This window comes from Patiria miniata, unplaced genomic scaffold (genome assembly GCF_015706575.1).
Source record: "Patiria miniata isolate m_02_andy unplaced genomic scaffold, ASM1570657v1 HiC_scaffold_3, whole genome shotgun sequence".
NCBI lineage: Eukaryota > Metazoa > Echinodermata > Asteroidea > Valvatida > Asterinidae > Patiria > Patiria miniata.
In genome coordinates this window covers 31,187,538-31,208,655 of record NW_024037069.1, presented here as the reverse complement: position 1 = coordinate 31,208,655, position 21,118 = coordinate 31,187,538, and the positions used below count along the sequence as shown (strand labels likewise).

Here is a 21,118-nt window from a genome sequence, read left to right as displayed (position 1 = left end):
CCTGAATTAGCGTTTTCACGAGGAGCCACATATCTTTACTGATTAATTTTCACTAATTAACTGCTGAATTAAGTCTTATTACTGGGTTCATGTAAAAAATCAGCTCACATAGAATAGTGTGATGGTTTTCTTGCTTCACAAAGTTGTTGCAAAGTGGTATTTTTTGCAGTTTTAAAATATGAGAAACTTCTTTTGCGATTATCTCGAAAACGCTTTTTCTTCAAAATCGACATATGTGGCTCTTCGTGAAAACGGTGACGGTCTGGGTATCACCCGTTGTCCACAGAGTCCACCGAGTAAGAATACGTTTTTTTCTGTCGTTCTCAGTCGATGTACGATATACACGTTGTGTGTGTCTATTACAAAACACGTACAAAACACCGTGCCTCCAAACAGTGGTGACCAACCACCAATGCACACGATGTGGGGTTTTTTACACGTCCGTAAAAGGCGAACACTTTACGGATGAAATCACAACTAGCACCCAAACAGCATGACTTTTTGGGGTCGCAAAAGTGGACCCCGAAAGTCATTCTCGCACGCATAATACAGGAATAACACAAAACGTCCAGTTTTTAAAAGGAAGTTGTGTGGATGTTTCTATCATACTTTTAATCGTCGGGTGCCCGGCAGAAGGGCATATGCATGAGCGTTCTGACGCAAAAGAAATAATTTTCAAGAAAATTGCATTGAAGGGTTTCATTGTTCCCCTGCGCGCATTTTGAATCAAATGTTTAAATTTCATTAAAATGGAGGCAGTTTTCTGCATATGCCCTTTTGCTGGGAACATTTTGGTCATTACGCGCTATTGCATAAGGATATAAGCACATATGCCCTTCTGCCGGGCACACGACGTAATGTTCTTTCAGATTAACATCATTTTGTTCAAAGCGCGTTTTGTAGCCCAATTAGGCTGTTTCAGGACGCACAGTCTGTCCCTTGAATAAAAATTGCGCCATTTTTTAAAAACTGAATCAAGTTGTCTTTGACAAAACTACATCACAACAAACTCAAGGCTTTGAATAGTTCTCCTGGAACCACATTTTCCTGAACAAAATTGGGTCCTCCTATCTGGCTCAAACTTTGCTGACACTGTGTACATTGTCAGAAATTTGGACCAGTATACACATACATTTGGAGACTTTGCAATTGCCAATGTCAGTTTGGCGTGTTGCCAAAATAGGAATTGACAATAGAAAACAAATCATTAAAAGAACACAGTATTTACTGTTTTCTGTCATGATTTTTATGGAACAATGTCCTTTTTTGAGAATTATTGTTTATTTTTAAGAAAACATGATATTGCAAGTCCCTGGTATAAATGTGGTGGTCTGTCCTACTTTGATTCTAGGGTTGGGGTGCGTCCACTAATTAAATCAGTGACTTCTCATTGTTTAATTATTCAAAGATGTTAGGAAAAGAGGGAACCCCAGGGACAGTCTAGCTTTAATGTTGTCTCATAAGTCGAGTGGTGACTGCACGTTCTGCCTGCATTCCTGGAACTTTAATCACCAAAGTTCCAGAATTCCTTTCAATTTTAGGATGGCTGTCACTCCTTGATCGTGTTCCATCCCATGCATGTGTGCAAATTTCTCACCGTGCTCTACACACAAAACGATTTCTCATCGCGGAAAAACCCTCAGCACGCAATACACAGCAGCGGTGTCACAGCAAAATGGAACCCCACATAATTTCCGAGCGATTACGTATGCATGCACAGCTGCGGTTTCCTCTAACATCGGGACTCCCACATAAATACAAACTAACCGTGTAAATAACGTGTCTAGGAAAGATGAAAGAGATATTTAGCTTTAGTGTAATACAAGTGTCATACATGTGCACAGCACCGACCTACCTCCAAGAGCTGCTACAACGCCATGATTCACACCGACGCCTTCGTTCCTCTGACACAAATCTTCTTCAAGTACCCCGCTCACATTCCTAGGGAGACCGATCTTTCTCCCAGTCCCGCCCTTCCCTGTGGAACTCACTGCCAATCGACCTTAGAAAGGAGTCTTCCTACCTCACATTCAAGAATAAACTCAAAACCACTTTCACTTTACTAAATCTCTTTTACTAAGATGTATCACATTGGTTAATTTGAATAATTTTTCACTCAGGTGACAGCAAAGTTTTCTTCGCCATGAGTGTCACGATGTGACAGACATGGCGCATTACAAGTCTCCTTTATACGTGTAAATGTACCATTAAGGAGACACGGTATCGTAATTTCTTCGAACGGTGGGAGTCACTGGTCATTAGGGAGACATTTTCAGGGAGACATTTTCATGTCTCCCTAATGTCACAGCAGCCCTTTAGAGGCAAAATTTTACCGTCGCAATTAGGTTATGTTTGTTGCCCGTGGTCTAATTAGTAAACATACCGAAATTCGTGGGGAAAGGACAAGGGAATATTGGGTCAGGGCACATTTCAGTTTTGTAAAATTGTGTGCACAAGTCTACGGGGATGTCTCCCAAATGTCCAATCCAGGGTAATTATTATTATTGTTACATGTACAAGTAAATGTGAAATGTTACTATTTCATTAAAACAATCTTGATGGGTTAAGGTTCTAAATATTCCGGATTGATGAAAACTAGATGAGCTGATTTCAGTTTCTTCTTCGAGGTGACCACAATGTCTACCGAATCCGACTCGGTGTATAAAGGGAGTGAGAAAGAAATCCTCTGCATTTAAAGTTTTACATTGCTTCGAGAACATATTTGTCGGTCCATTTTTGGCCGGCGAATAAAATTCCGAAAAGATACAGAGAGAGAAAACACAGAGGTATTATGTGCAAACAAATCCATATCAGTTATAAATTGTATTGAATTTCTGGTTTGCCTGAAACTCTAGGGAAGAATTTTTGTATTTCTGGAAAATTAATAATGAAATTATCTCTATCCACAGCCTTCTGAAGTACTTTAACCCGTGACCCCATCTTATTATAATATTACAATCAGTACGGTATCTTTGATTTTAAACAATAATTTGGAGTTGATCCATGGCCTCATTTCCTTCCTGTGTCGTTGGTGTATTTTTCATGGAGTGTTTGCATTCTCATGGGTGAATCTTACAAGGAAGAAGGAACTGCCGTTTGTAGATGGTGAGACATTTCCATTATGTGTTGGTATTGACCATGCAATTTCCTGTAGCCTTGAACATATAGCGTAAGAGGAAAGACCTACGCTCTGCTTGTACAGTGGCGTAGCACGGTCATTTGGATGGGGGGGGGGGGGTGAAAAGGGCACTTGCACATCCGTCGTAAAATGTAAGCCCGTTTTTTTTCCAGGACACTTGGCCTCCGTAAAATAAAAAAACCGGTTTTTTCAGGGCTTTTTTGTGGGGGGGGGGGGGGGTAGAAGGGGGTTGATGTTTTTGTTTCTTTGACACTTGTTACTGGTTCTTGTACATGAAAAAATGCACACCGTGTACATGTGACAGTACCATACCTATAATTATATATGTGTCAGGAGATGCGATGGGCGAGCCCTGGGGTAGGTGACTAGGGTAGCTCATCACCGGGTCGAATAATTCCTTCTTCTCCGTTAAAAAGCTATGCCAATCCACATCCTATACATAGCACTGCTAAACCAACCAAATTAATCACAACCACAGAAACATTTCGTGATTGTTTTTTGATCAGATGAAGCTTTAGTTGTTAACATTTTGATACCCTTCGGTTCTGTACTCGTACAAACTGGATTTGAAACTCCTTGCTCTTTTTCCGCAGTTAACAATGTTACGAATTATCAAGTCGGCCATAATAACCAGGTTACGCTTTACTCGAAGCGTAAAGAAGAGTACAATTACAATACCTTTCTCTTTTGCAACAGGATAAGGATAATACAGTAAAACCCCAACAAGAGAAAACTAATGTTGTACAAAAAAGTTGTTGATACAAAACAATAGTTGACAAGAAACTGTCAACAATCATTACATTAATATAGAAAAACAGCAATTCGTTGTATGACCATTTTACATTAGTGCTTTACCTTGTGATATAAATCATAAAGCTTCCGATTATAAGATAGCTTATGTTCCTTATGGTTAAGAAATGTGTTAAACTTAAAATGTCTCAGAAAACTTCATAATCGGTGCTGAATGTTCCATTATAGTCTCTCATTGAGAGCAAAGACCACACGATCTTCAATGAAAATCAAACAAGAGCTGAATTCCACTCTCACATCAATAATATTCCACTCTCACACCAATAACAATGTTCCGAACTTGACGGATATATTTATTCACCCCCTCCGCATTTAAGTGATATCCAGCAGCTAAATACTTTGAATGGTTTTCCATTCTCTGAGAACAAAGATACATGCCTGGTATTGTCCCCAGGGCTCTGTCTAAAAAGGAATTCAAACGCCGCACGCCAGTGATTGAAGGTTTGTACCGAAACCGGACCCGAAAATCTGCTTAAGCTTGCGACCTGAGTATGACACATGAAGACCCGGCATTTGGGATAAATTCCGCGCGCTGACAACGTGTCTAAAAACCTCAAGGCTTGTTGAACTATACCATCACTGGTTAAGCATCTTTGTTAGGATATTATTGGTACCCAATCAATGCACAGTAGGTCAATATTGTCAAGCGCTTCCATTTAATTCCTCAAATAGTGGTCGAGATTGATCGAAAATGCTTGTATATATGTTAAACCAAAGTGTTACCCAACTTTTTACAGTCTTGCTTTTAATGCGCAGGTGAACTGGTGGACTTTACATGCTACAACTCAAACCCTCTCCTTTCCATCACCAACACCGAAAACACATACATCGGCGGCTACAAAGGAAACGTGGCATTGCTAGGCGATGCAGTTACATTTGGGAGGACTGTCTCCACGGCAACCGGCGATGGTTTGCCCTCGTGCTCATGCATTCCCAACCCTGGAGACGGGAGAGGGTCTGCGACCGTTCGTCAGTATATGAATTGCCCTAGTGGTTTTTGCTCGTGCGGTGGGACTGGTAGTTCTTGTCTGTATAGGATTGGAGCATTCTACTGCCAGATTGATACTGGGACCACGGTGGAGAGGATAACAACAATAACTCTCAACTCAAACGGTAGGCATCTTTTTGTGCACTTTTTTTTGCGTTCTTTTGGATTTTGCCAACCCTTGAGCCAAAGGCTACTCGAAGCGACGGCTACAAAGAGGAAATATGCAAATAAAGAAATTTAGTATTCAACTTAAACTGAGATGGGGGCGGGGCTTCATTATGCCAATTTGATGACACACTGCTGTGCAATATTTTCGCTTGTATAAACTGCCTTATCCAAGGCAGTGCAGGCACTACGCCACTTGCATAGCACGATATGGGACAGAGGAACCCCCCCCCTCTTTTATGTCATTGTTTTAACAGAATCTCAGGAATTCTTTTCAGATATCTAAGGGGATGTGTTAGGTAATAATAGTGTAGGGTGTGTGGTAGGAGATGGGGGGGGGGGATTTACCCCTCTTTCCCATATCATGCTATAGGTATACACTGCGTAGTTAACTTCAATTGTACCTATACATTTTATGTGTATGTTTCTTGCACCTATGCGAAGTGTTGACCCTCTTTTCACAAAAGTTGATCCAAATAGAGAGAAGAGATTTGCTCTCTCCAGCCTCTTGGATAGGATGGTTGGTATAAAATGAAATATGGGAGTATATACCTCATTTTAGTGCAAGTGTAATCATAATGAATCACACTGAAAAACATGTAAGGGCAAGGGAATGACAAGGGCCATCCACCAATAACTTACTAACAATCCGTCTTTTCAAAACTGCAACTACTTTCATGGTATAGTAGTCTAAAAGATACATTCACTGTTGTGAAAGCTGTTCGCGGTAAATTGTGAATACATTCAATATGTATAAGTACATTTCATTTTGCAGCCGATATTATGCCAAAGCGCCAGACTATCACGGTAAGCCTAGGAGAAGCGCTCACCCTTCAAGTCACCACCACCTTGTCTCCGCTCCCAGACTGGCAATGGAGGAAGACATCGGCTGAATTTAACAGCTGGCTAAATGATTGGTCTGGTATCCAGTCTCCAACTATAAGTTCTGTCACTGCAGCTGATGCGGGTGTGTACGAATGCCATGTACCACAACAGAGAGGCCAGGGGCGCCATGCTATCTTCAGAGTAATAGTCAGAGGCAAATATGTATTCATCATTTTCTTCATAATAGTTTTTTCCGGCCAAATTCTCTAACACTGTGGCCACCATCTTTATATTCAAATGCTTTGATAGGGATGTGTTTATGCCCATGACATTGGCATATCCAATGACCTAGAGATACTCTTTGAAAAAAAAAACCTCTAAAACATTATTGGGTCTCCGATGACCGAAATGACATTGGATACGCACATTAAAACAATATATATTTCCCTTTATCAATGAACTTGGTCAACCTCTTGCTACTGGCTCCAACGAAATTGAATTAACAATACGCCCATTTGCAGTTGAATGAACTTATTCGTCGAAAGAATGCTAATCAAAAAATTTGAATGGCCACTTACTTTGACGATTGAATTGCTAAAGGCAGCAATAAGTTTCATTTGAAAATGAATGAGGTTGGTATTAAATTGTCTGTCTTTACGTTGTCTCTTATTTTGCAATGACCATGAAGTGGGTGTCTTGAATAAACTTAAGCACGTAAACACTCGCCTGCTAAATACCCTATGGAAAGCTCCATAGATCGCCCTCGGTTACCCAAGGAACGTTCAATTTCTCTCGGCTACGTCTCAGGAAAACAGAATGCAACAAGGATCACCTATGGTAACATATGCTTATCACATCTCAGCTTCAGAAATTCAAATTTGCTCGTGTATACCAAACAATATCCTTTATATACCATCAGGTTGCCCTAGTAACATGTGGGGAACTTCGACTGGCTGTCAGAACGCCTGCCCAGTGTGTTATAACGGCGGTATGTGTCATGACGTTACCGGGCAATGCATCTGTGCTCCGGGTTTCAGTGGCTCCATCTGTCAAATCGGTAAATTTTGAGAGAACTCCACTACCTTTAAGCCTTTTGGTTACTTTCAAAATATTTTTTTTACTTCCATTGTTCCAGTGTTTTAACACCTGTTTCAGACTGGGATGTCAGAACCGCGCCAAACCAAATTACTCTGAAGATTTGTATTTCATTGCAAAATCTTTTGCCTAGTTGTTTATTACTGCACAGTGTTGGATTTTGGCAGATCCAGGAAGGGTTAACGCAACATTGGAATATGCAACAATGAAATGGTAAAATTAGGTATCTGACTTTGTTTGATCCATCGATTGTTGTTTCAATGTTCCCAGCGAATGGAAGAAATGGATGGGGAATGAATGGCACACTACCATGTGCAGGGGCTGAGGATCGTCACGGTGCGTCATGCAGAGGACGTCTGTTTTGCCTTCAAGATCCGTTCGGTTGCTCCTGTGCGGCCGGCTACAAGGGAATTGGCTGTGACCAGGGTAAGCTTAAATGCTCATCACATTCAGACTAGTAACTGATTTCATAGATCTGCTTAGCCATAAATATTGATTACCACCAATGTTTACTGATTAGATAATCAGTCCAAAGAGAAAACACGGCATGACATTTCGGCTGGGGCCCTGTTTTGCTCATTAGATTTTTCTGTAGTGAGCAAATGTCTGTGCTTTGGCATGCTTAATAAGCAGTTCCTTGAAAAGAGGCAACATGCACCAGTTTCACCGCAGTGCTAAGCATGCATTTACACTCTACCAACAGAACCATCATCCATTTTATTGAAAGAATTCGCCCAGCGAAAGATGCTAAGTCCAGATGCGAATATTGCTTAAGTGGTGACGCAACGAAAACATATCTTGATCTTTTACACAATTTGTTTTCGAATAAACTGGGTTCATTCATTTTGTTCCACCGGGTGAGTCAATCAGAAAGTTACCCAAACTTATGATTTTGTTTATCTTAAAAAGCAATCAAATAAAAAACACACCAATGGAGGATATCTGAAAAGAACATCTTCTTCCACTCCTATAAAAAAAACTAATTACTGAAATTGATCAATGCTATCAGGAGTTATGAACGTTTTACTAAATGAACCAATTTTTATAGCTGTCCATGGAATGCTATTCAAAGCTATTGAGCTGGGTGAGTTTTGTAGATCACACGTCCAGTTTAATAATAGGCATTCATCGGTTTGTAGAACGGTAAATGATCAGTGGTGGACAGCCGAGTTTTGTGATCTTTTTATCAAAACGTACATAACTTGGGTATAGAAACTACGTGAAATGTTCACAGTTAAAATACTTTATACCAATGGGGTTTTGTGTGTATGAAATGGAGCAAGCGAAATATTTTGACAAATACTTTTAAAATTGGGTAACTTTCTTGTTGACTCACCCTGTATAGTTTTCTTTAAATATTAAAAATTCAGCTTTTCATGAATTGTAGGGGCTAAAGGCTGAAATTACAACGCTTTTGTTCAATGAAATGGACAGCAGCTGGATTAAAAATATTTTATCACTGGCGTCTTTTATATACCCTTACCAGAGTGATTTTTTTAAAACAAAATTAGACAAGTTTATATTTGGCCTTTATCCAAGTTATCACCATATAATCTTAACCTTGGTTAAACATTGTTTTAGAACTACGGCTTGCAATAGAACATAAATCTATGGAAGGGGATGAAGCCACTTCTCGTAAATAGGTGTATAATGGCAGCCGTAGCCCTTGGTGATATATATAAATCATTATTTATTTCATTAAGAATAAAAGACTGTACACAAAACCCAGGACACGGTTTTGAAAAACCAAAACCCATGCAGGGTGGACACAACGAGATAAATACTTGTACTATACGATCCAAATTACTACACAACCATTAAGCTCATTAGAATGTCATAAGCAAACTTCAGGCAGGTCGACAACAAAGGTAAATTGCATTGAAATTAAATTATTAACTAAGAATAAAAATAAGTTACGTCAGGTATACCGGTGTCACATGAAAATCCGACTCCTATGAAAATCGGACCCCTATTTCCCTATTATTGGTTGATCCCTCGCACGTGACAGGTCACTCTCCCGAAACGATCCTAAAAATAGCATAGTATCGTACTCACGCGTGCGCAGCACTACCAATGAGTCCACATTTCATGGAGTCGGATATCCACGCTACACCTGCCTTGTTCATGAGACAACGGACAAGAATTCAAAACACGGTTCAAATATTTTGTCGCTGGCGTCTTTTCTAACCATACCAGTTTGTATTTGAATGATTTATTGAAGAGTGCGATGAACCCAACACCTTTGGACCATACTGCACTCAAACCTGCCACTGCGCTGAAGGCATCAGGTGCTTAACGGACACTGGCGAATGCAACGATCCATCATGCACCGACGAATACTGCCCTCAACGCTGCGCTTCAGGCTGGAAGGGAAGGAATTGTCAAGGTATGACATATTGCAGACTATAGGGGGCGCAATACTTATAAAACCAAGGCAAAGGGCAAATAGGATACTGTTGTTGTTAGATACTTTTTTAACTCGATCCCAGAAAATGAGTCTTACGAACAACTTCATTGATTTAGCTAGCGGGGGTAATGGGGTGTTTAATCGTGCCTTTTTTTTTTTTTACGAAAGTGCATTTTTCCGCAGCAGCCTTTTTTAACGAGTGCCCTGTTTAGAATTTCGCGCGAATGTCGGCAATGGAGCATGAAAGGATGCAATTTTGCCTTTGAGCTTCCGGACCCCTGGGCGACCCTTATATGGGCATTTTATACGGGGTTGCCCTTTCTCTTGCTATAATTTTGGACAAAATGATTTCTAACCGTAAGCATCAAAAGAAACATTCATATTGGACTTTAGTCTTGGCGTTCCACAAAGAAAAAAAACAATGAGAAATCAGTTGGAGATCGGTAAAAACGAATTTTACTTACAACCGTTCACAGCTAGATTGTCGTACATAGTAGGTCTCCTTGTTTGATCATGTTTTTTTTTCAATCGTGTAATTGCGAGAGAACGAAAACTAATGACAACGACGCAAATATTTACCTACCTACATCCGATGAATTATAAATCAAGTCGGGCTAAGATATCTTAGATATTTGTCCTTTTTACATTTTAACCCCCTAGGTTTTTTTCCAGGAATTTTAATCGTCTGTTTCTCTTCATGATAATAGTTCAGACGCCGTGCCCGCTCGGTTACTATGGCGAGATTTGTACACAAAGCTGCAATTGCCGTGACAACCAAGCATGCAATGAGGAGTCAGGAGACTGCATCGACGGCTGTGCAGACGGCTACAGGGGAGCGGCTTGTGACCAAGGTTAGAAATGTTGCCTTTGAAAATTCGAGCGATTCACAATGCAGTGCGCCACCAAAAGTTTTCCGTGGAGAGTCCATATTTCAAGTTTACGGTCGACAAAACATGGCCCATTTGAATGAGTGTCAGCAGACAACTTGAGCCATTTTGTTATCGATTGGGGTAAAGTGTTCTACCACCTTACAAAAAAAACACCATATTAATAAAAAGACAATAAAAGGGCAAACAGATACTCGAATCATATGCTTACGAAACTATAGTTGACTGGAAAAACTAACAACTTCAAATGTCCCGCGCTGTGAATTTGTCGAGCATCTCCCACAATGCACTGGGACAAATAAACTCTCAATGGCAAACTCATGGCGGTGCACTGCATTGTGATTCGCCCGAATTAGCTGCCATGCCAAACTAAGAAATATATGACAAGTGTCTTAATAAACTCAGTTGTCAGGTTTTCAGGTCTTAGAAATGATCTCATGAACCTAGCTTTAACAAAAGTCCCCCCCCCCCACAATAATTCTAAAAACCCAAAACCTGAAGTGAATATCCGTATGCTGCAACTGGTTTTGTAAACACGTTGCCAGAAATTCCAATTGGCATGAAAATACCAAACTTGCATTATTTAGTGTTCAAACTTAGCAAAACAAATATCGGAAATTGTTCGCTATGTTGGAAAGCCACTTACCTATTCTAAATTCTACTTTACCTTTTTTTTTTTTTTAGATGTAACCAGAACCATTGTCGATTTTGGACAGACCGGTAAACCCAACGCCGGCCAGCCAGTAACTGTTTATTGTGAGACAGTGGGGAACCCCCTACCCACAGAAGATGACATCATTCTACTGGATGCCAGTAATCAGCAGATCGATCCCTTTAGTTCCATCAACTCCACTGGTTTCAATGACTACAGGAGAATCAACGAGTACGTCTTGACTGGAGACGATGCAGCCTCGGGAGCACGATTGACTTGCAACCTTCGCCAACTCGACAGCACCTCTCTCGCTACATACCTAACGCTGGATGTATATGGTGAGATAGCATGTAGAAATGTTTTAGGGGCACTTTGTCAGAGGGTTAGAACAGACACAAAACTGCTAAGACAAAAAGACCTCGAAATGTCAATCTCCTTGAAGATACATACTCTAACACAGTGCAGAATGTGTTCAAGAATGGTTGGTAAATGTCAGGTTTATGGCCAACCGTCGTTTCGCCCTTCGCTACTTTCCACTGCATGATACTTGAACATTCAATTGTTGCCCTTCACCGACGTATTTACACTGTATACTCAGTGTGTTACCACATATAATTCCATCTTAACAACTTTGCTTAATTCGGAATTTAAAATTGTTTGCGAAGTTCAACATGCGTGTGTGTGTATGTGTTGGTGAAAATGGGGTTGAAAAAATGGCATCCAATAAAAATACTAATGTTTTATTAATTTGTTTATGTATTTCGTTTTATTTTACCAGGGTAGCCCCATCAGTAAAATGATCTCCCTGGGGGCCCTGGATTACATAAAAACATGATAACATGATATAATAACTGCAAAATTACCCCCCCCCCTCCAAAAGACACACACACACACGCACACACACACAGACTTGTTTCACATACCTAGTGTGGACTTTCGTTTCTTTTCGTGTAGTTAAGGAACACCAGTGGAAAAACTCATTTTTCTCAAACTGTGAAAACTCTTACAACCCAATTTTTTTTCAATGATTCCCTTTAGTGTTTCTCTTCATTCTTCTACGGATAAACCTAACCCAAAAATGCCTCTAAACCTGTTTTCCAGAAATGGGGAAACACTGTGTGGACGTGGGCAAGTCCACACTTCGTCGCTGCTACCTACATTATGTGGACGTCTTTTGTTCGGAAGTCCACACTGCGTATGTAAGACAAGCTCACCCACGCACGCACCCAAACAGTCGTTTTTTGCTATGCTTCCGAGGATTGGCTTTGTGTTTTCCTTTGTTCCCTGATCTAAACCTTTCCCATAGACTTAGTGCACAAACCGGCGTTCGAGGACAATATGCACCGTCGTTCGAGGATGAATGGCCCCTTTGTGCTCCTTTTGTTGTCTGTCCTGGAGCGTAATACAATACAGGAACATTCGTAAACACCTTCAATCGTGGACCCTCTATTGTCCCTCTTTTGTTTGTGTATCAACTTTTTAGGAAGACCTCCCATATGTTTTGTACGCGATCGTCAATTGTCTTCTATTGCTCAATGTCCTCTATAGACCTTTATCGTGCTGCCACCATTTCAGTCATGTTCCCTGTATCCAATAGCAGTACTGAATGCTAATGTTTTTTGTGCAAAAGGGAACCAGACTATTTTTCCTTCCAGCCTCGCTTTGGTTGATACATTGATTTGAATGGGAAAAAAATCAAATGGCTGCAACATGATAATGGTCTATTGAATGCAAAAAGAAACCCGTACAGACACACCCACACACGTCTGATAGTTGCAGGTTACATTGTGACAACCAAATAATGATTGAAAAGGTGTAAAATGCAATGAAATATCAAGGATTAATAGTAACTTGTGGCGTTTTTTTTCTCTGCCAGATCTGCCGTTTCTTGCATCAGCCCCGTACATAGGTTTCACTGATTCTGCAAGCATCATTGTCAGATGGAGTCCGTGGACCTCTACGCAGGGTCGTGGGGACGGGCCCGTCCTACGCATCGAGGTCCATTACCGGCTCCGAAGCGACGACGTGGACGATACTACGTATGCGTTTGTAGAAACAGCGGCCACCAACACTAGCACCTCATTGATCATCAGGGGACTGGAGGTAGACACCGAGTATGACTTTGTCGTCGTGGTAGTGAGGGAGGGGGGTGGTGGGGCTGGACCCCCTAGCCCTAAGGTGACAATCGGAACGACCTGTGCAAGTAAGATAATAGTGCAGGATTGAGATTGGAAAATGAACTTTGAAAGGTTTGCAGTATCACACAATAACGTGCAATTTTTATCGTACGATGAAAGCCCGGCGATGTGTCAGTAGATGCAAGGTGATAGTTGGCATTATGAAGCATTAGGGGCCAGCAAAGTTGTTCACTGTTGCAAATTCAAAGCACAAATGCTGGCCGAGACAATTCATGTTTGGGATTCCTTTTGTGCCAAGTTTGAATTGGAGCTGAACAGCCCAACGAGTTTACTGCGATTGTTAGGAGATGTATTCAAATAAGGTTGAGTTCAAGCTTTTGTAAGAAGTTGAAACAAAATTTGGATAGTTTGCAGTAGCAACATCCAATATCTGTTGAAACAAGGCCTGTTCATCCTTCACAGGATTTCCCAGCTGTGGGTGTCGGTGGATGTTAGAAACTAGTGCGGTCGAATGTCCCCCCCCCCATCTATGTGTTTAATGTAAAGCTAATCCTTCCGTCTTATACAATGGTCATGTTTCATTTCTATAGCTCCAACGGCAGACCCGATTGCGCAGCTTGATGTTCTTAGCGGCACTGAACTACGTCTTTCATGGCAGGTTTGTATAGAAGATGTATTGTACCGTGATTCATGCCCTCGACAAGATCGGGGTTATTTAAAGAAGTAGTTCTTACTTGTTGATGTTTTGATGTACTGTCTTGAGGATTAAGCTCATTAATTATCTGGAACAAGTAATGGGCAAATTTGTCCCCAATGTGCAATAAAGTGGTTGACAGTATCGCCCCGTAATGTTGACATCGGGGTGTATTTGTTGGAAAATTCGATAACAATTACAATGCAACTATTGCAGAAAAATTATCGAATGCCCTGTTTATTCACCTCGACTTGTTTATATTAGTTCCCGCCTGAATCCACGTGGCAGTGTCGCAGTTTGCAGTATGTCCAGGTCTACCAGAAACAAAGCTCCGATAGTGAATTTCCCAGTAACGCCATAGAGTACGAATCCACGGGAACGTTTACCACTCTCGGTTCCCTGGTACCCTGCAACAGCTATGATGTGTACGTTACGTTCAGCAACCGAGATGGGTTCTTCAGTCCGGACAGTAGCGTAGTCAGTGCAGCCACTGCAACCACAGGTAGAATGGATTGGTGGTATTCAAGGAACTTAAGTTTGGCCTAATAAATCCTACAATATAGTATTGATTGCCTTATGTGCCTCGTGCGTGAACCAGTGTGCTTTTTTGACCATTTTTGAGAGCCCGGTTGACGGGACACACCACGTGTGCGTTTACTGGTTCTCTCGCGTATCCGGTTCGTATACACGCGCGCGCGCCACTGACGACTAGCGCCCATTGGATAAACACTCAAGTTGCGTTAACTTCCGGTTCAAATGCATGGCTCCAACCACTGATCTGAGAAATCAGTGGTTCCAACGCTACTAAATGTGCAGTGGGCGTTGTTTAAATCGAAGTGACGTCAAACTAACGAAAAAAACCATTAAATTTGATCATTGTTTTATTCCTTGTGTTTAACAGTTCTTGTAAATTTGAAAGACTATTTAAACGTTGAAGAAACGGGGAGCCAATATAATATTGCACCATTTCAATTGTATCCGTCTATGCATTTCAAAGTACATACACTAGCTTGGGAAACATTCCTCAGTACTCTTACAGTAGAACCTGGCCAGGAAAGTGCCAGTGTGCCAATCGAGTTGAATCTTTGCATTCTTAGTTGTTAAAAAAACAAATACAAATGTCACTACCAGTATATGCCTCTCACGCCAAGATGCTAGGAACTTGTGCTCATTCGTATGAATGTAAATAATGCGAATAATTGTACTCCATGCGGTACGCACAAAGCCAGTATGAACGCGCAGTAAGGCCAAAAAAAAAATATTCGGTCTCGGGTCAGACCAAAGTTCCGGAATTGACACGGGGACGCGGCTTTTTTTGGGGGGGGCTTTTTTTTTTCTTCAAGCTTGGATTGTACAGACAAGGTGGGGTACTATTTTGCTTTTTTTTTCGTGTCCTCATGTACACTGGTGTCCTCCATAATTTGCCTTGGTGCTCTCGATCATTTGCCTTGGTGCAATTTCCCATTCCTTGGTGCTCTTTGGTAAAAAAAAAATTGAGGAGGGGCAGCAGTAGAGGGCGCTGTTGGAGCTACCGCGGAACGTTTTGGAAAAAAAAAATTGACGCGCATGATTAAAATCGACGCGCGCGCTGACCAGAGACCGACTTATTTTTTGTTGGCTTAACCTACGCTTGAGTGGTCCATTTGACTTAAGCATTTGTCTCTTACTGATTTTTTGTTCAATTTGTTTCACAGCTCCTGGTCCGGTGACCTCATTGCAAATGTTTCCCCCAACCGTTGGTTCACACCATCAGCTTGGAGTCAGTTGGTCGTCACCGTCAGCAGCCGACAACAATTGCCAGGTCGATGCTTACATCATAGGTCACTCTCTGACGAGGATAAAGGCATGCGGCTCATCCGGCACTGACCCTGGTACCGTATCGCAAAGAGTCTTTAGTGTTGTCACTGCAGTGTCATTGAACAACCTTAAACCGTACTCCAGCTACAGGGTGTCCGTGGTCGCTGTGAATTCAGCAGGGAATTCCACTGTTATCACATCGTCGGCAGACACAAGTTCAACAGGTCAGTCCATGTCGTTGAAAAAGTTGGGCATTTTCCTGCAATACGAATACAATTCTGAGCATGATGAACGAAATTTGTTGATAGTCTTAATGTAAGTACAACAGAATAACCCATCAGAACCTCTACCTCATTGTCTTACATTATCGTTACTTCTTGAAGGGCAACTTATGTTCCCAGGTTAACTTCTATATTCCCCGAAACACCAGAAAATCAGGAGACAGAGCATTTTCAATCGCATGCCCTAGCAGGCTCCATCAACTTAAAATTGTGCTCCGTGGCCAAGTTTAAAGGGGCACTGAAGACATAGCCTACTTGTTCAATATGTAACTTCCTTGTCAGACCTGTCCTGCGCGCATGCTCGTCTCAGAGAGTCCATTCACTCCTTGGTTTTCCTGTGATCGCTTCCCTTTGCGCTTTTATCGCTGGGCTGTCTTGTCTGAGCGCCGCGGGCTGGGCCTGGCAGTGGTTTTAACATTTGATTTTCCCTTATTCTATCTTTGTCATTGTTGTATTTTATTGGTCTATTTCTGAGCTATACAAATTGTGTTATTACTATGATTAATGATATTTATTATTGATGAATGCACAAAAAACCAAAACCAGTGCAGGGCGGTACAGGGGCTAAGGATTCAGAGGTTTTTTTTAAAGGGACTAAAATTGTATTAATTAAACTTACAACAGCGATAATATTTTAAGTTATTTGTACAGAGAAACTAGACGTTCGGAGGAAAATGGATTTTCTAGCCTGAAAAAATAGACTAGTTCAATTAAATAAATTCATTTCACAAGGTAGCTAGAAGTAGAAAAATATGTCAAACACTAGTGCACATGTCAAGATTGTGGCGATCGCTTTAAAGACAAACTATTGCATTAGACTTTTGAATTTATAGTATGTAAGCCTACATGTAAAATTCAATATTCCTTCTAATTATCAAGTTATACATACATGCATGAGCACAAGTTTATGGTGTAAGTCGAGGACACACATTTGAATCATCATCGAGTAATCGAGGACAGGAGTCAAATCGAGGACGACGTCTATCAGAAAACGTGTACAAAACCAATGGGAGCTGTTGCCAAAAAAAGTTAGTATAAACGAAAGATCGGTGATGAGTAACAACAGAAAATCCTCGATTTTGTTACACCATAAACAAACCCTGGAGGGTCATCACCGCATGATGAGGAAGTTGTTTATTGTTAGGCAAATTAGGACCGAGTTGGGGGAACTTATTGCTGTCCCCATAGCGTCTCCGGTCCCCATAGTACCATGGGACAACACGTGTGTAGTCCCCACAATTACGGAACAAGAATGAATGTGTATACATGTACATGGGTCTTAAGTAGAAAACACAGTAAAACCAAAAACCATAAGGACGGTCGTTAGAAATCAATTTACCTCATATTTTTATGATATTTCAATAGGAACAAAAGAAAACAAAAGAAGAGAAGCAGACGTCTTCCCCACAAGTATAGGTTTGTAAGGATGTGTGACTTTATTAGGACATTTGAGATTTAATACAATTTTTAATCCTTATTTTGTCCCAGGAAATCTATTTGATTCTTCTTTTTCAATTTTGACAGTGCCAAGCTTTGTACCAACGGTGAACGTACTGGATTCCGATATTACTTCCAACAGCATACGTTTCACATGGGATGAGGTTTCCTGTGAAGATGTGAACGGTCCGTACTCAAGCTACACTTACCACCCTGTGTTGACAAACCTTGCAACTGATGATTCGTCAACATACTCCACAAACAATGAAGTAAAAACGGTGATTGGGCTGACCCCCTGCACAATGTACAGTTTTCAGGTCGCAGTTGTCAATACTGTTGGAATCGGAACTTACAGCAATGCTACTGAGGTGACTACCAAGACAGTGGGTAAGTTGAGACTGAAGTGAAGATCTTGAAATCGATTTGGAGAAATCGATTTAGAGATATGTTGAAAAGAGATATCATAAAATGATTTAGAGATATCTTTAAATGATTTAAAACATCTCTAAATCATTTCGATATATCTCAAAATCGATTTAGAGATATCTCGAACGAAATCATTTCGAGACATCTTGATATAACTAAAAGTACCATAGTAACTTGAATAAATTGCGCGCCATAATGCAATCCCAATTCAATCGCAAGTGTATCACAAGTGCATCACAAGTCAATCATGAAGCCAATAACCGGCCAATCACAAGTCCATCAGAAACCATTGCAATCAATCAGAAGTCAATCACAGGCCAATCATCTGCAGCTCACAAGTAGCCGGGGATGAGCAATGCAAATGGAATACATTGGCCGTGTCATTAGCTTGTCAATTATTGGTTTGAGACCGGATATGACTTGTGATTGCCTTGTGATGACTTGTGAATGCCTTGTGATGACTTGTGATGACTTGTGGATTGTGATTGCCTTGTAATGACTTGATAACAGTTCTTGGTTCAGTCACTTGGTTCAAACATCAAAAAATAAAACTACCAAATCATTTTGAAATACCTTGCTGGACTGTTAGTGAATGACAGTGTAAAGCATCCTGTAAAATCATGGCACCTGGTATACTGTCATTTCAAGAAAAGTGGTATTTTTGTATCAATTTCCAACGCTGGTCGGCCGACCAGCGTTGGAAAAACTTTTTTTCAAATACTGGCCCAATTGACCATCGCACTTGTTTGCAATTGATTACACACCTATGAACGGGTACAAGCCAGCTAGACTGGTTCCCTGACCTTACAATTCCCCAATGTATGTAAACTGCTCTGTTTCTTCTTATATGGAGTCAGGGAACCAGACTACGGGAAAATGATTGTTTTTCTTGGTTTTTATAGCATTTTCGAACCCAAAACCTCAAAAAAAAATCAGTGTAACTATATTTGCTATATATTTCCAACCCCCCAATTCCATCCATTTCTGAAAATTCCAGCAAAAGCAAATGATGTATATTCCGTTTAAGTACCTTTTTGTTTTGTTTCAATTTAAATGTTTAGAATGACAAGCAGTTGTCTTCAAATTCTGGTATTTAAAGTTTCTTTCCTTTTCACTACAGTTCAATCTCAGGTTAGTGATTTATCCGCTGAGGCTGTTGACGGCTATCCCACTGTCCTCCGTGTTCGGTGGAATCTACCGTTTGGCAACTGCCCCATAGATCACTACACAGTCAGCTATGACTTGTATTGGTTATTGCGGTGCGAATATCCAGCTAGCAATCGCATCGTAGCAGGAAGAACGACCGATATGGAGTACAACATTACCAGCCTCTTCCCAAACTCTAGGTATAAAGTGTATGTCAGGGCAACGACCTCAGTCGGTGAGGGGGTTGAAGATGTTGCATATGTTTATACTGCCGAAGCAGGTGAGTAAATTTAAAGTCGCTCTTACTTTGATTTGTTTTCACCCCGTAAAACATATTTTATTTTAAAAGCTTTTAGGAACATTTTTTCACATTAATTTTGAAAATATCAGAACATATTCTTTCACAATTGAAAGGAAATTGCTAAAAACGCATGGAATTCTTTTGCTTCGGAAAACCAAATCAAAAAAACCTGCCGAAATGTCACATTCCTTATTATTGGTTCTTTTAACGCAATTATAGCTGCATGGTCTCATCTAAGCTTCTAAAACTTTTCAGTTATGTTTTCTGGGTCCTTCCTTTTTTTATGGTTTTCATTTTTGTTTGGGTCATTTTTTCTGTTACCAGCCCCATCCGAACCTCCCCAGAACGTCATCAACACGACAACGCTAAAGCGTAGTCTGAGGTTCGCCTGGCAGTCACCGTCATGCCCTGGTCGTCGTGGTGTGATTGTCGGCTACACGTACCTACTAATTGATCTAGAAAGAGGCGGGGAGAATGTGACAGAAGACACCAGCTCATCTGTGACGGACGCTTACATTGATGGTCTGGTACCATACACCCTGTACTCATTCCAAGTCCTGGCACGCACCGCGGCCGGAGATGGTCCCTATAGTGATGCTATAAATCTACGCACAGACCAAGCAGGTAAGTAAAAAACAAAGTCCTTCTTGCTTAACTTTTTAATTTACTGAGAATTCAGCAAATCTAAGAATACAAGTTTGCACGGTAAACTACATGTAGTATGTAGAAATGAAGTACGACCTACACACTTTCTACTAAGGACAGTTCCAGAGCGTTGCAAAAACAGGAAAAAATACGAAGTAGACTTGTATGTATTTCAGGCCTGAAAAACAATAATAGGTGTGTTAGCACACACTATATAATGTCACTTTCCATTCGGCATCTATCTCCTCATGATATTATTCTTACCATTGCACTAAAACTATTCAAAGTTTGTTTACCGAGTGACCAATAAAACTAGTGCCCTCGAAAGCATTATGTCTTAGAACGATCCGTTTGGTCCGCCCACTATAGGATTTTATTCGGACATTCATCACGGTTGTAAATGGTCAAAACGTCATGGGGCTGGGAAATGGACCAGTCTATTGGTTTCAGGATAGGATGGTGAATGTATATAACTGTAGGGTCCTAGTTAAATAACCAATTGGAATATTTGGTGTGTGTTTTGGAGGTGTGGGGGGGGGGGTAATTTTGCCGTTATTATATCATGTTATCCTGTTTTTATGTAATCCAGGGCCCCAGGGAGAACAGTTCACTGATGGGGCTACCCTGGTAAAATAAAACGAAATAAATAAATCAATCAATCAATAAATACATAAATAAAACTTGTGTATTTTTATTAGATTCCATTTTTCTCAACACCATTTTTACCCACACACACACACCCACACACGCTATATAGGCATATAGAAGTGGGGTACTTCCTTTGTTCTCGTGTTCTAACATTTTGCAACGTCACACACTAATTTCAAAATAGTCTTATTTTAACCTGAATTCATTTCCTGAAATTCGGACTTAATACCCCTTTTCTAAAACTCTTGCATTTGCGACAGATCAACCCACCTTGGAAATTCCTAGTTTTGGAGTAAAATTCATATATCTATTTCATGAAAAACGTGTGGGTCACCAAAACGGTACCCCGCAAGTCGGTGGGCATTCCTTGTGGGGTACCTCCCATTGTTCCGGTACCCCACAAGGCAGTGGTTGTACACGCACAAGTTCGTCAACACCTTCAATCGTGGACCCTCTATTGTCCCTCTTTTGTTTGTGTATCAACTTTTTAGAAAGACCTCCCGTATGTTTTGTACGCGATCGTCAATTGTCCTATATTGCTCAACGTTCTCTATAGACCTTTATCATGCTGCCACCATTTAAGTCATGTTCCCCGTATCCAATAGCAGTACTGAATGCTAATGGGTTTTTTTGTGCA

The 21,118-nt window shown here is 40.8% G+C and overlaps 1 protein-coding gene across 1 annotated transcript in view; it reads left to right on the top strand.

The window, feature by feature from the left end:
- The first annotated feature begins 4,703 nt into the window (after window positions 1–4,703).
- LOC119737808 overlaps window positions 4,704–21,118 on the top strand; it is a 36,943-nt gene continuing 20,528 nt past the window's right edge. Inside the window, exons 1-14 of the mRNA XM_038212424.1 lie at window positions 4,704–5,062; window positions 5,878–6,141; window positions 6,847–6,984; window positions 7,293–7,448; window positions 9,244–9,408; window positions 10,137–10,280; window positions 11,001–11,306; window positions 12,845–13,171; window positions 13,697–13,764; window positions 14,065–14,302; window positions 15,495–15,821; window positions 17,403–17,702; window positions 18,862–19,167; window positions 19,513–19,812. Coding sequence (XP_038068352.1) covers window positions 4,927–5,062; window positions 5,878–6,141; window positions 6,847–6,984; window positions 7,293–7,448; window positions 9,244–9,408; window positions 10,137–10,280; window positions 11,001–11,306; window positions 12,845–13,171; window positions 13,697–13,764; window positions 14,065–14,302; window positions 15,495–15,821; window positions 17,403–17,702; window positions 18,862–19,167; window positions 19,513–19,812 — 3,175 coding nt within the window. The 5' untranslated portion in view covers window positions 4,704–4,926. The remainder of the gene's footprint in view (window positions 5,063–5,877; window positions 6,142–6,846; window positions 6,985–7,292; window positions 7,449–9,243; window positions 9,409–10,136; window positions 10,281–11,000; window positions 11,307–12,844; window positions 13,172–13,696; window positions 13,765–14,064; window positions 14,303–15,494; window positions 15,822–17,402; window positions 17,703–18,861; window positions 19,168–19,512; window positions 19,813–21,118) is intronic.